Genomic DNA, 13,423 nt, shown 5'->3' on the forward strand with positions numbered 1-13,423 from the left:
CGCCCCGTGGGGAACCTCGGTGGACCCTTTCAAGAGGCCCTGAAGGCCAAGTGCCAGCTTCTATCTGCCAAGCCGGGAGGGCGACATCCGTCAAGCACCCCAGGCCAGACGCTGCGTCGGCGGCTTAGCCACCGCCTCCCGGGATCTTCCTAAGCGCGCTGTCCTGTCGAGGCTTTCTTGTGGCTCTCCAACATTCTGCACAGCAGTCAGGGATCGCGAGATGGCAGGTCTGGATGTGGCCCCAGGTTAGCCGCCTGACTCCCAAGCTCAAACTACTTCTTTGCCTCTGCTACAGCCCGCGGGAACCCAGCAGGGCACAGGGAGAAAACCTATCTTGACGATAGTAAGAGATTAAATCAGAATCCCTGCGGCGGGGGTGCGGGGGACCCCGACACGGCAGTGCTGAGGACTGCCCAGGGGACCCCAGTGGGCAGCCCGGGCTGCCAACCACTGCTTTACTGTAACTGCCAGCGGCAGGTCGCCTCCCCGAGGCCTCGCCAGGTGGGACTTTCACAGCTGTCGTCTTGTTCGCGAAACCAAAAATCAAAACCGAGCCGGAGGCGTCTCAGCCTCCCTTCCGCTCAATTGCAGGCCGGGGAGGAGGGGCGCTCGTCGGACTCGGCGCTGCGGGGCCAGGGTCCCCCGCCCTTGCCCCGCTCAGGTGCGGCGCGGGCAGGAAGCCGCCCCCTGCGGCGCGCGGGGCGGCGGCGCGCGGGGCTGTTGCGCCATCCGCTCGGGCTTTCGTAACCGCACCCTGAGGCGGGCGAGCGACGCTCCAGCGCGAGTTCCTCAAATGTTTTCCTGCGTTGCCAGGACCGTCCGCTGCTCTGAGTCATATCAAGTGGGAAGTTGCTCTGACACCGAACCCGGCCAGGGGGAGGCGCTGAGCCCGGGGACCTGCAGTGCGTGCCGAGCGCGCGGCCCCGGCGGGTCGGGGCTCCCTGGAGGCCTGCGCCCGCTGCCGCCGCGCCCCGAGCGCGGACCCCCTCCCGCCTCTGCCGGCGCTCATGGAGCGCTAGCCAAGAAGGAAGCATGCTGGCCGTCCGCCGCGCGCTGCTGGCCGCCCTGCTGGCCTGCCTGGGGGCGGCACTGGCTCCCGGGGACTGCCCCGCTCGGGGTAAGAGCTTCGGGCGCACCGGGGGCAGCTGGCGGGTGGGGGATACCGCCGTGGCCGCAGCAGGAGGGAAGGCGGGGTGGGGGTGGGGGACGGCAGGAAGGAGGAAAGGAGGGGTGACGGCTCCCCTTTAACGTGGTTAGCTTGGGTTACCGCGGCGCAAGGTGTGGGCCCTGGGCCGATCCAGCTGTTCCGACCGGGCGGTCGCTGGTTTCCCCTGCTGCGTGCTGCGCCCTCGGCCCCGCGCGCCCTCCCCGGGACTGCCCTGTGGCCCGGGAGCGTCCCGGACTCGGGGCGCCGTCGGCACCGTGACTGATGAGCTGATCCTGAACACTGCTGCGTCCTCTTCTCAGGACCCACCAGAACCTCTCAACAACTGCGCCCCGCGTCGCTCTTAGGGGAGCTGGCGGCGGGGAGGGCGCACAATGGAGGGGTTGTGTTCCCGCCTGGGGCGCCTTTTCTCCCAGCGTCCACCTTGCCCCTCAGTTTGTGGGGCCACCCTGTCCCCCCGCGGCCCCCCCCCCCCAGTTCCCTGGGTGTCTCTGTGGATGACAGAGCCCTGACTGTGAAGGGACTGACATCACGGGCGCTGAGTCATGGACCCTCCCCATCCTATGGGCTCACTTCAGCAGCACGGGCTCTGGCAAGCCGCATGCCCCAGCCTGGGAATTCACCTGAGCGCAGTGACTGGCACGGGATTGGGACCTCTTGGGGCTGGCACCCGCTGGACTCCCTTTCCAGATAAGGGCAGGTGGGGGGCGGTGAGGCCAGTAGGCACTTGACGCTCGTGTTCACTGTAATTGCCCAGCAGCCTTGCTCTGGGCTCTGGCCCCATGCCCAGCCCTGTGTCTGCTCTCTTGTGCCGACCAGGCGGGCAACGGCTTCGCCAGAGGTTTACTATATAGCGCCCCGCGGGCTTCTTGGATGAGACAGTGGAAAACCAAGGGGGCAGCAGGCAGGCTTGGGGGAACAGATGGCTGAGGTGACCCGCTGCCCTCGCCTGGGCGAACACCCTCAGCTCGATCTCTTCCGCTGGGAGTAACGTTCTGGAACAAGAGCCTGGAGTGCCTGCAGCTCTCTGCTTTCGGAGTAGATAGTTGTGGTCCTTGCAGTTAGCAGAGGAAAGTAAAGTGGCTCCTTTTTTCAGCACACGTTTATTGCTCCTGCCAGAAACAGTCGTGTTGATTGAGGGCTCCCTGCTTAACACTGCGTTCCAGTCCTCTCTCCCCCTGATCTCATTATAACTTTGTTCAACAAAGGAGACGGAGGTTCAGAGTGGCTGGGATGGGAGGTTGTCAGGCCCCAGTGATGGAGGCCTGCCCTCCCTTGGCTCTGTGCTCCATCTAGTGTGGTAGATCCCTAAGACTCCCAAAGGTGCAACTAGCCCAGCAGGTGGAGCTTGGGGTGCGGGGAGTACCCGGGGGCAAGCTGCGTGTCACTCTCAACTGGCTACACACAGGGGCAGAAGAGGCGAAGAGGCCGAGGGAGGGCAAGTGGAGGCCGGGGCTTGGGCACCTGCGGTGGCAGAGAGATGGTGGCAGAGAGATCGGAGGCCAGCCCCCGAGGGAACTGGCCCTCCTTTGCTGGGAAGGCCTCTGTTGCTAATCTCACCCCCCAGGGCATCTGCCCCAGGGAGGTGACTGCTGTGGCGGTGGCTCCTTTTCACTTCGAGGTGGTGGCAAGGCTCTAGGGGGCTGTGCAGTCAGCGCCCTGTTTCCCCTCGTGCTGGAGAGGGGCCAGGCAAGGCGGTCCCAGGGCCGGGCAGCCTGTGAAAGGCAGAACTGAGAGTTTGGGGAGGAAGTGAAAGCCCTCCCAGCTCCAAAGGAAAATGCAGGGAAGTAGAAAAGACCCGGCTCCCCTCCCACACCCACACAGACTCAGCCCACGAACTTGAGAGTACAAATAAAGACCTTGTACAGGAAGCATGGAGCAAATGACTGTGAGAGGTCTCGCTTTAGGGAAGTGAGGGGCAGAGGGGGTAGCAGAGGCTAGAATTGGCTTAGAGGGGAAATCCGCAGGCTTTCCGGGGCCGTGGGGCTGTTATCGCCCGGGAGGCGTGTTCTCCTTGGGATCAGCAGCTGGCGGCGCGGCCGGGAGCCCTGGGGCCTGGACCAGCTGGGGACTTAGGCTGGTGCCCGCTCTTGGTGGCAGGCGTGGGAGGCCTGGCTGCGCAGAACCTGGCCTGTGGATGACTCAGGTTCCCTCCCTCTTCTGCAATGCACGAAAATACAGAAAACAAGCATGCACACCTTCAAGTCTCTCAAAGCCCTGGCTCGACTTCCGAGTTGCCCTTTAGGGCCACCTCTTCCTGCCCCCCAATGCCTACAAACATTCCTAGCCTCACCCTAAATCAGTCCTTCTCAGGAGGGTAGTTCTGGGTCTAGCTGCCTCCGAGTTGGGGTGTGTGTTTTATGGGGGGGGAGCCGTGAATGGAGTTGGACAGAAATCTGATTCTGGCCTCCACCCTCGATTTACCAAATGGGGCGGGAGGCCCGGGAAAAGTCCTTTTCGCCAAGATGCCCCTTGTGATTGTTAATGCCCTGTGCAGTTGGAGGATGACTGGCTCAGAAGCGGTGTGATTGAGGAACTGCAAACCCTCCCCATCGAACTGTTGCCAGAAAAGTGTCCCTGCCTCTGGCTCTGCCCCTTGTTTATTCATTGTAGCAAATAGTCACGGAGTCTGTGCAAAGCCTGGGAGGCCCGGGTGGAATTGTCAAACCAGACTCCACCCTACAAGGAGTCTGAAAATGGTCGCGTATAAATCCTTCTGAGAGGGGCTGAGAAAACCCGGAGTCTCTAACCTGCTTGGCACAACCTGCTGGGGGCTCCCCTGACTGAGCACCCAGGTACACAGGCAGCGACGCACGGTGGCCCCGTGGCTCTGACCCTCGGTCTCTCTGTGAGCTGAGGGGACACTCGCCTCACAGGGTGTTCATGAGGGCCACACAAAGTAAAGTAGGCACTCACCGCTGTCACCGAGCGCCCCTTCCCCTTCTCCCCTTTGCCAGCATTTCCAGCCACCCAGTCTGCTTTTCCAAGCCAGCCCTAAAGGGCTAGAACTGCCTGGTCGAATGTGGTCGCTGCTTGAAATGTAGTTAGTGCAACCAAGGACCTGCATTTTTAATTTGATGGAGGTTTAATGATTTTAAACGTAAATAGCCACCTGTGGCTAGTGGCCCCTGTATTGGACAGCATGGGTATAGGACAGGTATGTCACTGCGGAAAGCTCCCCTGGGCAATAGTCTAGAGCGCTAAACAGCTTTATCCAGAGGTTTTCTAGTGCCCTTCCCTTATCCTTCGTCAGACCGTCTCTCTTCCACCTGAACACAGTTAGCCTTGTACAGCTAAGGCTTTGAGGCGGGGTACATCTCTGTCCAAAGCCCAGCCCTGCCGTTGTGAAAGTGACGTAACCTTAGGCAAGTGATTTAACCTGAGACTCATCTAGAAAATAGAAATAATTTTAGTTCCTCGCAGGGTGGTTACGAAGATTAAAAGAGCTAGGTAAGGTATCATACGGAGTCCAGAGAAGTGCCCAGAGCTTAAATAAGTATAGCTAATCATTCATTCGAAGCAAAATTTTTTTTGAGTGCCTACTGTGTGCTAGGCACCAGTCTAAGAGCTGGAGTTGTATCAGTGAACAAAACACACCAATCCCTGGCTAATTATTTGGGTTTCATTCTAGTGGGGGAGATAATCAGTAGACTATAAGTTAATATATTACGTATTCTATATATTAGATGTGTATGATATAGTATGATAGTGACGAGTGCTAAGGAGAAAAACAAGCCGGGCGGGAGCCAGGGACGTGTGTGGTGGGGCGGGTGCTGAGCTGATGTTTCAGTTGGGGAGGTGGGGGGCGGCCATGCAGAGGTGATACCTGAATGAAGGCCTGAAGGAAATGGAAAAATATTTAGGGATTCCCTATACTTTCGTCTTAGGCAAGAAGATTCTTGTTTCCTCTTTATTACCAGGCCTGGTATTACCTGAGGGTCTTTGGGGTCACACGGGTGTCCTCTGCCCTGGAAAATCTTGGGGGTGTCCTGGAAGAGGCAAGCCATTCAGCCCCATTAGAGGCCAACTGAGCAGGGAAGTGCTAAACGTTGTCTTGTGTGGTTAACAGCCAGTGAATTCGGAGGACTGGAGTGGCAAAGGGGGCTCTTAACCTTCAGACCCTCTGTCTCAGGGAAGCCCTGGGGGGAGTTTCTTGGGGTAGTTAATGTCTGTGCACTGCCTTCTCCTCCTCACTGGAGATCCGAAGCTTCCAGAGTCTCCGGCAGAGCCAGGGGACTTCTGTGGCCCTGGGTTCAGGCCTGACTTGTAGCTGAACCTCAGCTGTCTCCCCCACTGCCCCCAGCCCTTGCCAGCTCTGCCCTGTGGTGCTACCTTGGCGGGGGGGGGGGGGGGGGGGGGCGACTCCCTGCCTCCAAGCTGTCTCCCCACCACCTGTTCTCTTCATCGGGTCCCACTCTATCTCCCAACTCCCTTTCCTGAAAAGCATCCCTCGGTCTGCCCTCTCTACATGATAGCAACAAGAATTGCTACCATTTGTTGGGTACCAGCTAGGTGCCAAGAACTGTGCTAGGAGCTGGACATCCGCCATCTCACTGCCTGTTCCCAGTGGCCTGATGTGAGAGGAGGGGTAGCCCCTGTGTGTAGATGGGTGGGCTGCAGGGCAAGCAGGTGTTGTTGGAGATAACCGCAGGTCAATTGTGGGTGTGTTGAGACTGCGATGCCTATTAGCCACCCCAGAGAAGACGTTGAGAGGAGTTGGATATGGGAACCTGGAGTTTGAGAATGAGGACTGAGCTTGAGATAGGAATCCGACAGTTGTCTGCAGACAGATGGCATTTCAAACCTTGAGATGGCTGAGATCACCTGGAGGAAGGTGGAGAGGGAGAAGAGAAGAGGTCCCCGGGCTATGCCAACCTTACAAGACCAGAAGAGCGGGGAGGAACCAGCCAGGGCGACAGAGAGTGAGGCCAGGGAAGTAGGACACAGGGGAGCTGGTGTCCCAAAAACCAAGGTAGGACAGTATCAGTGGAGGGAGCAATCGATGGCATTAAGCACTGCTGAGAGGTCAGGCAAGAGGGAGATTGAGACTACACCAGTGGATTTAGCAACAGTCCCACAGTTGGTGACCTTGATCTGTGTACTTTTGGTGAAGGGCTGGGGGTCAAAGGCCGATGGGAGAGGATTCAAAACAATGGGAGGACAGCGATTGGAGACTGCACAGATAGGCAACCCTTTTAAAGAAATGAGTTATTTGCAGGCTGGAGAAGAGGGATCAAGAAAAGGAATTTTTTAATGAGTGAAATAACCTGTTCGCATGATCTGGTAGAGAGCAAAAAAATGTTGACAGAGGCGAGAATTGCGGAAGCAACGTCTTTGAGTAGGCGAGAGGAAACTGAGGCTCAGAAAGGTTAGATACCTCGCTCAAGATCACACAGCAAGGAAGTGACAGACCCTGGCTCTTTCCATGGTATCACGTGTGTCTCCAACAACCCCCACCCTTCCCAAAAACTTCCCAGTTTTCTCATTAGAGCCTCACCAACACCACACATATTTGGGGTGACAGAGACAACTGGCCTTTTGCCCCAGGAAGTGCCTGCTGCCTTCTCTTAAGTAGAGAAGGACCGCAGAGGCCACAGTGTGCGTTTCAGCCATTGCATGGTTACCCCTTCCTCTCCCCTCCATATCCGTACACTTTCCATCAGGGAAATATTTTGTAACCACATGTCTCTCTAAATGAGTCCTCTCTGTCTCCAAGAGAGGCAGCTGGTGGAGCAGAGAGAAAAACAACTTTGGGGGCCTGCAACCCGGGCCTGTCTCCTGGCTGCCCACCTCACCAGCTGGGCCACCTTTGGGCAAATCACTTAATGACGTGAAGCCTGGGAGACTAACACAGGCATCCAGGCATACCTCGGAGATATTGCGGGTTTGGTTCCAGACCAGCCATAGAGAGTCAATGATTTTTGGTTTCCCAGTGCCTATAAAAGTTATGCTTATACCATATGGTAGTCACCAAGCATGTAATGCCATAATGTAAAAACAGCATACACACCTTCATTTAAAAATACTTCATTGCTTAAAAATGCTCACCACCACCCGAGCCTTCAGTGAGTCGTAATCTTTTTGCTGGTGGAGGGTCTTGGGGCGATGTTGACGGCTGCTGACTGATCAGTGCCGTGGTTGCTGAAGGTTGGGGCGGCTGTGGCAATTTCTTAAAAAAGACAAGTGAAGTTTGCCGCATCAATTGACTTCCTTTCATGAAAGATTTCTTTGTAGCCTGCGATGCTGTTTGATAGCATTTTACCCACAGAACTTCTTTCAGAATTGGAGTCAATCCTCTCAAACCCTGCTGTTGCTTTATCAACTAAGTTTATATAATATGCTATATCCTTTGTTATCATTTCAACGATGTTCACAGCACCTTCACCAGGGATAGATTCCCTCTTGAGAAACCACTTTTTTTTTTTTTGGCTCATCTGTAAGAAGCAACTCCTCATCCATTAAAATGTTATCATGGGATTGCAGCAATTCAGTTACTTCTTCAGGCTCCACTTGTAATTCTAGTTCTCTTGCTGTTTCTACACATCTGCAGTTACTTCCTGCACTGAAATGTTGAACTCCTCTTAATGTTGGTATTTTAACCTCCTCCCATGAATAACGAATGTTCCTAATGATATCCAGAATGGCGAATCCTTTCTAGAAAGTTTTCATTTTGCTTTGCCCACCAGAGGAATCACTGTCTATGGCAGCTATAGCCTTATGAAATGTATTTCTTAAATAGTAAGACTTGAAAGTTGAAATGACTCCTTGAGCCATGGGCTTCAGAATGGATGTTGTGTCAGCAGGCATGAAAAGAACATTAATCTTGTTGTATATTTCCGTCAGAGGGCTTGGGTGACCAGGTGCATTGTCAATGTGCAGCACTATCTTGAAAGGAGACTTCTTTTCTGAGCTGTAGGTCTAAACAGTGGACTTAAAATATTCTGTAAACCATATTGTAAACAGATGAGTTATCATATAGGCTTTGTGTTTCCATTTATAGAGCACAGCAGAGTTGGTACAGCATAACTTTTAAGGCCTCTAGGATTTTTGGAATGGTAAATGAGGATTGGCCACCAACAAGAGGGTCAGCCTGTCTTTTGAAGCTTTGAAGCCTGGCATTGCCTTCTCCTCTCTAGCTAGGACAGTCCTAGATGGCATCTTCCAATAGAAGACCATGTCATCTACATTGAAATTCTGATGTTTGGTGTCGCCACTTCATAAATTATCTTAGCTAAATCTTTTGGATAACTTGCTGCTTCACCATGCCCTTTTATGCTATGGAGATGGCTTCTTTCCTTAACCCTCAAGAACCAACCTCATAGCTTCAAACTTTTTTTCTGTGTCTTCCTCACCTTCCTCAGCCTTCAGAGTTAGAGCCTTGTTCTGGATTAGGTTTTTGGCTTAAGGGAACCTTGTGGCTGGTTTGACCTTCTATCCAGACCACTAAAACTTTCTCCAGATCAGCACTAAGGCTGTTTCACTTTCTTACCATTTGTCTGTTCACTGGAGCAGCACTTTTCATTTCCATCAAGAATTTTCCCTTTGCATTCACATCTTGGCTAACTGTTTGGTCTAGCCTTACGCTCGGCTGTTGACATGCCGTCCTCACTAAGCTTAATCATTTCTAGCTTTTGAGTTAAAGTGAGAGACATGTGACTCTTCCTTTCACTTGAACACTTAGGGGCCATTCTAGGGTTATTAAATGGCCTAATTTCAATATCGTTGTGTCTCAGAGAATAGGGAGGCCCTAGGAGAGGGAGAGTCTGGGAACGGCAGTTGGTGGAACACTCAGAACATACAAAATTTATCAGTTAGGTTCACCGTCTTAGATGGGTACAGTGGTACCCCAAAACAAGTACAATAGGAACATCAGACTTCTGATCACAGATTATCGTAATGGATAATAGTAATGAAAACGTTTCAAATGTTGTGAGAATTACCAAAATGTGGCACAGAGGCACAAAGTGAACACATACTTTTGGAAGAAGTGTGCTGATAGACTTGCTCCAGGCAGGGTTGCCACAGACCTTCAATTTTTCAATTTGTAACACCTGCCCTCCGTGTCCTTCCCCTCCACTTCCCCCCTCCCCAGTAGCTCTGAAGCACAATAAAACAAGGTATGCCTGTGCTTCTTGAGGCTGTGACAGACAAAAGCAGGCACTCAATAGGTGTGATAAACAAAAGTAGTGCTCCTTATTTGCGTTACTTCTCAGAGCCTGTTTTGATGGGGAGAAGGGGAGACTGATGGCATGAAGACTTTCACACAGGGAAGGGGAAAAAGGCACTTAATGCAGCGGGCATAATTACAATCGCTCACCTGTTTTAATCGGGGAGTTCTGTTCTGAGAATAATGCTAAGGTTTTTACATTAATTAGCTAATGTAATCTTCACAACACTTTGAAGTAGGTGTTGTTATTTCCATTTCATGGACAGGAAACTGAGGTCTAGAGAGCTTGAGAAGCGAGTCCAAAGTCACGCAGCTAGTAAGTGCCTGAGCTGGGGTTGGAACGCGGGTATATCCAACTGTCTGACTCCTGGGCTCAAGCTCTTTAACCACTGCTCCAGATGGACTAGGAACGAAGTCATTCATTTATATTAACTTAAGAATTTCCTCTCATCTTTTTGTGTATTTCTTATGTGGATGCACTGAGTGTATTTATCCTGTCCCTTTTCATGGACATTTCATTTTTTCCAGTCTTGCTGTCACAGTGCTGCAGGGAGTAACTCTCCCTCATGTTGCACACATGTTAAGTACATCTGCAGGATAAAGTCTTCCAGGGAGAATCATTGGGTCAAAATCCACGTGCATTTGTAATTTTGAGAGCTGTCTTCCCTAGAAGTCGCACCAATTTATACTGCCACCAGCAAAGCGGGGCCTGTGTCACACTCATGCATGCCCAAACAGTGTGTTATAAACTGGTATCTACACAGAAAATGGTATCTGTGCAGAATGAATTTGCGTTTATCTTATTCTGAGTGAGGTTGTAGGGTTTTTCCTATGTTTAAGAGGCATTTTTGTATAATCCATTTCTGTAACACATCTGTTCATATCCATAGCACTATTGGATTCTTTTCCTTATTATTTATGGGAGCTTTTAACATAGTAAGGAATTTAGTCCTGTATCTATGATACAATCTGTGAATATTCTTCACCCATTTATCAGTTATCTTTTGACCCTTTTGGAGGGTAGTTTTTTTGTTTGTCTTTAAAGTATTGAATCATCAGTCTCTTTCATGGATTCTAGGTTTTGTGTAAGACTTAGATCTTTTGCATTCCAAAATTATTTTAAAAGATTCTCTTTTTATTTTTTCCTGGTACTTTTGAGAGTTTCTTTTTACCTTTAAATATTTGATCTGTTTGGAATTTGTCATGGAGCGTGTTATGAGGTATGGCTCCAACTTTTTTCCCCCCAATTGTCCCCCAATGTCCCTTTACAGTTCATTGAATAACCCCTTTTTCCCCCACTGATTTTAAAAGTTACTTTTAAAATCTACCAGATTTCTGCCCGTACCTGGGTTGAAATTTCTTGGTATAATAAATCCTTAAGAGCACAAATTCAGAGGCACAACTGCCTGGGTTTGACTCTAGACTCACTCTTAATGAGCTCTATAACCTCCGCCTCCTTGTCTGTAAAATGGACTTTAGGGAGGATCGAGTCATCCCTGCAGCATCTTGGAACAGCGCCTGAGTGTAAGGAACATTTAGACAAGGCTGCTGTTGGTTATTATTATTCTGGACTTGCTAGCCTCTGCCGCAGATCTGTCCATTCGTGTGCCTGCACTGCACTGTTTTAATTATTCTAGCTTTATAATATGCTTTAAAGTGTGGTAGGGCTAACTAATTTTCCTCCCATTTCTTTGCATTTTTGGAATTTTCATGGCTGTTCTTGTTTGTTTATTTTTCCATTTGAACTTTAGAATCAGCCTGCCTAGTTTTCAGAGGAAAAAAAAAGAGGCCCTTGCTATTTTTATTGGGGTAAAGTTAAATTTAGAGATGAACTTAGGGAATGTTGACATCTTTATAATGCTGAGGCTTCCCATCTCAGAACATAGTAGGCCTGACGGGGCTTATTTATGACGGGGGGTGGGCTGGGGGCCTTGGGGCAGGGAAGCTGGACATCCCCATTCCACAGTGTCACAGCGCCTGCTCCTCTTCCATTACCACCTCCTTCCTACACCCAGGTGTGGAGGGAGGCAGGCCGGTCTGGGTGTGTGCGAGTGTGCGTGTGCATGTGTGAGCACACAAGCAGGTGACAGTGTGTGGGGGGTATGCTCGGGCTTGGGCAGCCTATGGAGAGTTGTGGGAATGCAGGTGTCGGCTTTGGGGCCTTTATAAAGCTGTGACATGGCAGTATAACATGCACAGCAGAGTGTGCACAGAATAAATGTAACAACTTGGCAAATTTTCACACATGAATTTATCCACAGAACCCTACTCAGATGAAGAATAGAACAGGGAAGCAGATTTGGCTCAAGTGATTGAGCTGCCACGTGGGAGGTCCTGAGTTGGGTTTCTGGTCTTCTAAAAGGAAGACAGACAGACACAGCAAGTACAGACAATGAGGCGATGGGGAGAAATAAATAAAATAAATCTTAACAAACAAACAAGAAAGAATAGACATAACCAGCCCCCAGAAACCTCCCTTGTGTCCCCTTCCGGGCACTCCCTGCCTCACCTCCACCTTGTGATTGTTTTAATCTTAGCTTTGCTTCCTCCTATCTAAAGGGGTAAACTGCCCCCAGTCACCAAGGCGCTGGGAGAGTGGAAGTGGGAGGGGGTGGCGAGGGAGGGGGCGGCGAGGGATGCAGTTTGGGAGGGGGGGTGGCTCTCACCAGTCCCCCGCTTCCTCCCATCAGCCTCCTGGCTAGTCCAGGGGTGGGTGGGCAGGACCCCTTGGTGTGGGACGCCTGGGAAGGCAGCGGCGGTGGAGAAGGATGGAAGGAGATTCTAGGACCCGGTTGCACCCCTGCGCACTGGCCCCGTGGCTTTCCTCCTCGCATCCCGAAGGACTTTTGCAGCCCCTCTCTGGACAAAAGTCTTTGTGTGCATCTGTGTCTGTGGGTGTCAGTGCTTCACCACCGTGTTGGGCCCGGCCTTTAATCTCTTTATTTCTCAGTCTCCTCCTTGGGACTAGGTGGGGGTGGGGGAGTTGGATTGTTTGTCCTTATTAGATATCTTTTCCTCTAATCTCTTCCTCTAATTAGTTTATAATCTTGGAGAGGTGACCCAGGCCAGACTTTCTTGGCCCGCAGCCAGGTGATTATCTCTGGTGCTCCCTAGAGGACTGGATGTTTTTCTCTTGAGGCACTGAGCACACACGCAGGCCTCTGAGTCAGCACCCAGCATTACCTTTCCATGGGTGCAGAGGAAACCGCGCAGGCCCTCGGTCCAAGCAGTGTGGAGTGTGTGGCGTGGATGGGGCAGAAGGCCCAGCCAAGGTAAATACTGACTCCGCCAAATACAAGACAAATACAAGCAGGTACGAGAAGTACAAACACATCAGTTGGAGAAGGGGGAGGCAGGGGCCCGCTGCAGGAGCGTGTGATCCAGGAAGAGGGGCTCGAGGCAGAGGTGGGGTTGGGAGCTGGCTCAGAGAAGGCTGCAGACCACGGCTTAGAGCCTGCGTGTCTTGCTTGCTCTAGTTGGTGGTCTCGACTCTCCCCAGATGCCAGCAGGACGGTGGCAGGCTGGGCGTAAGGGTAGCAGGGGCGTCCTCTCGAGACTCCATGGGCCCAGGTGTTGGGGTGATCTTGTGAGAGAGTGAGGTTGGGTGTCAGAGCTGGAGGCACTTAAAAAATATATATAAGAGAAGATGTAGGTTTACAGAAAAATGATGCAGAAAATAGAGAGTTCCCATATGCCCCCCTCACGCAGTTTTCCCTATTATTAACACTTTGTATTAGTGTGGTACCTTTGTACAATTGATGGAACTATTATCATAATTAGACTATCATAGACTATAGTTTACATTAAGGTACACTGATTATGTTTGTACGGTTCTAGAGTTAAATTTATTTTTTCTAGTAACATATATACAACCTAAACTTCCCCCTTTTAAAACATTCAAATATAATTCAGGGGTGCTGATTACATTCCCAACGTTGTGCTATCATCACCACCAAACTTTTCCATCACCCCAAATAGAAACTCTATACCAAATAAACATTACTCTCCATTCCCTACACCTACCGCAGCTCCCGATGTACTATATTTCAGTTTCTGACTACTAATTTTCTTATTCTAATTATTTTATATCA

At 51.4% G+C, this 13,423-nt stretch overlaps 1 protein-coding gene across 1 annotated transcript in view; it reads left to right on the forward strand.

The window, feature by feature from the left end:
- The first annotated feature begins 611 nt into the window (after positions 1-611).
- Positions 612-13,423, forward strand: part of IL6R (interleukin 6 receptor) — a 53,868-nt gene continuing 41,056 nt past the window's right edge. The window contains exon 1 of the mRNA XM_058309753.2: positions 612-1,117. Within this exon, the coding sequence (XP_058165736.1) occupies positions 1,033-1,117 (85 nt within the window). The 5' untranslated portion in view covers positions 612-1,032. The remainder of the gene's footprint in view (positions 1,118-13,423) is intronic.

The sequence above is a fragment of the Dasypus novemcinctus genome, chromosome 13, assembly GCF_030445035.2.
Source record: "Dasypus novemcinctus isolate mDasNov1 chromosome 13, mDasNov1.1.hap2, whole genome shotgun sequence".
NCBI lineage: Eukaryota > Metazoa > Chordata > Mammalia > Cingulata > Dasypodidae > Dasypus > Dasypus novemcinctus.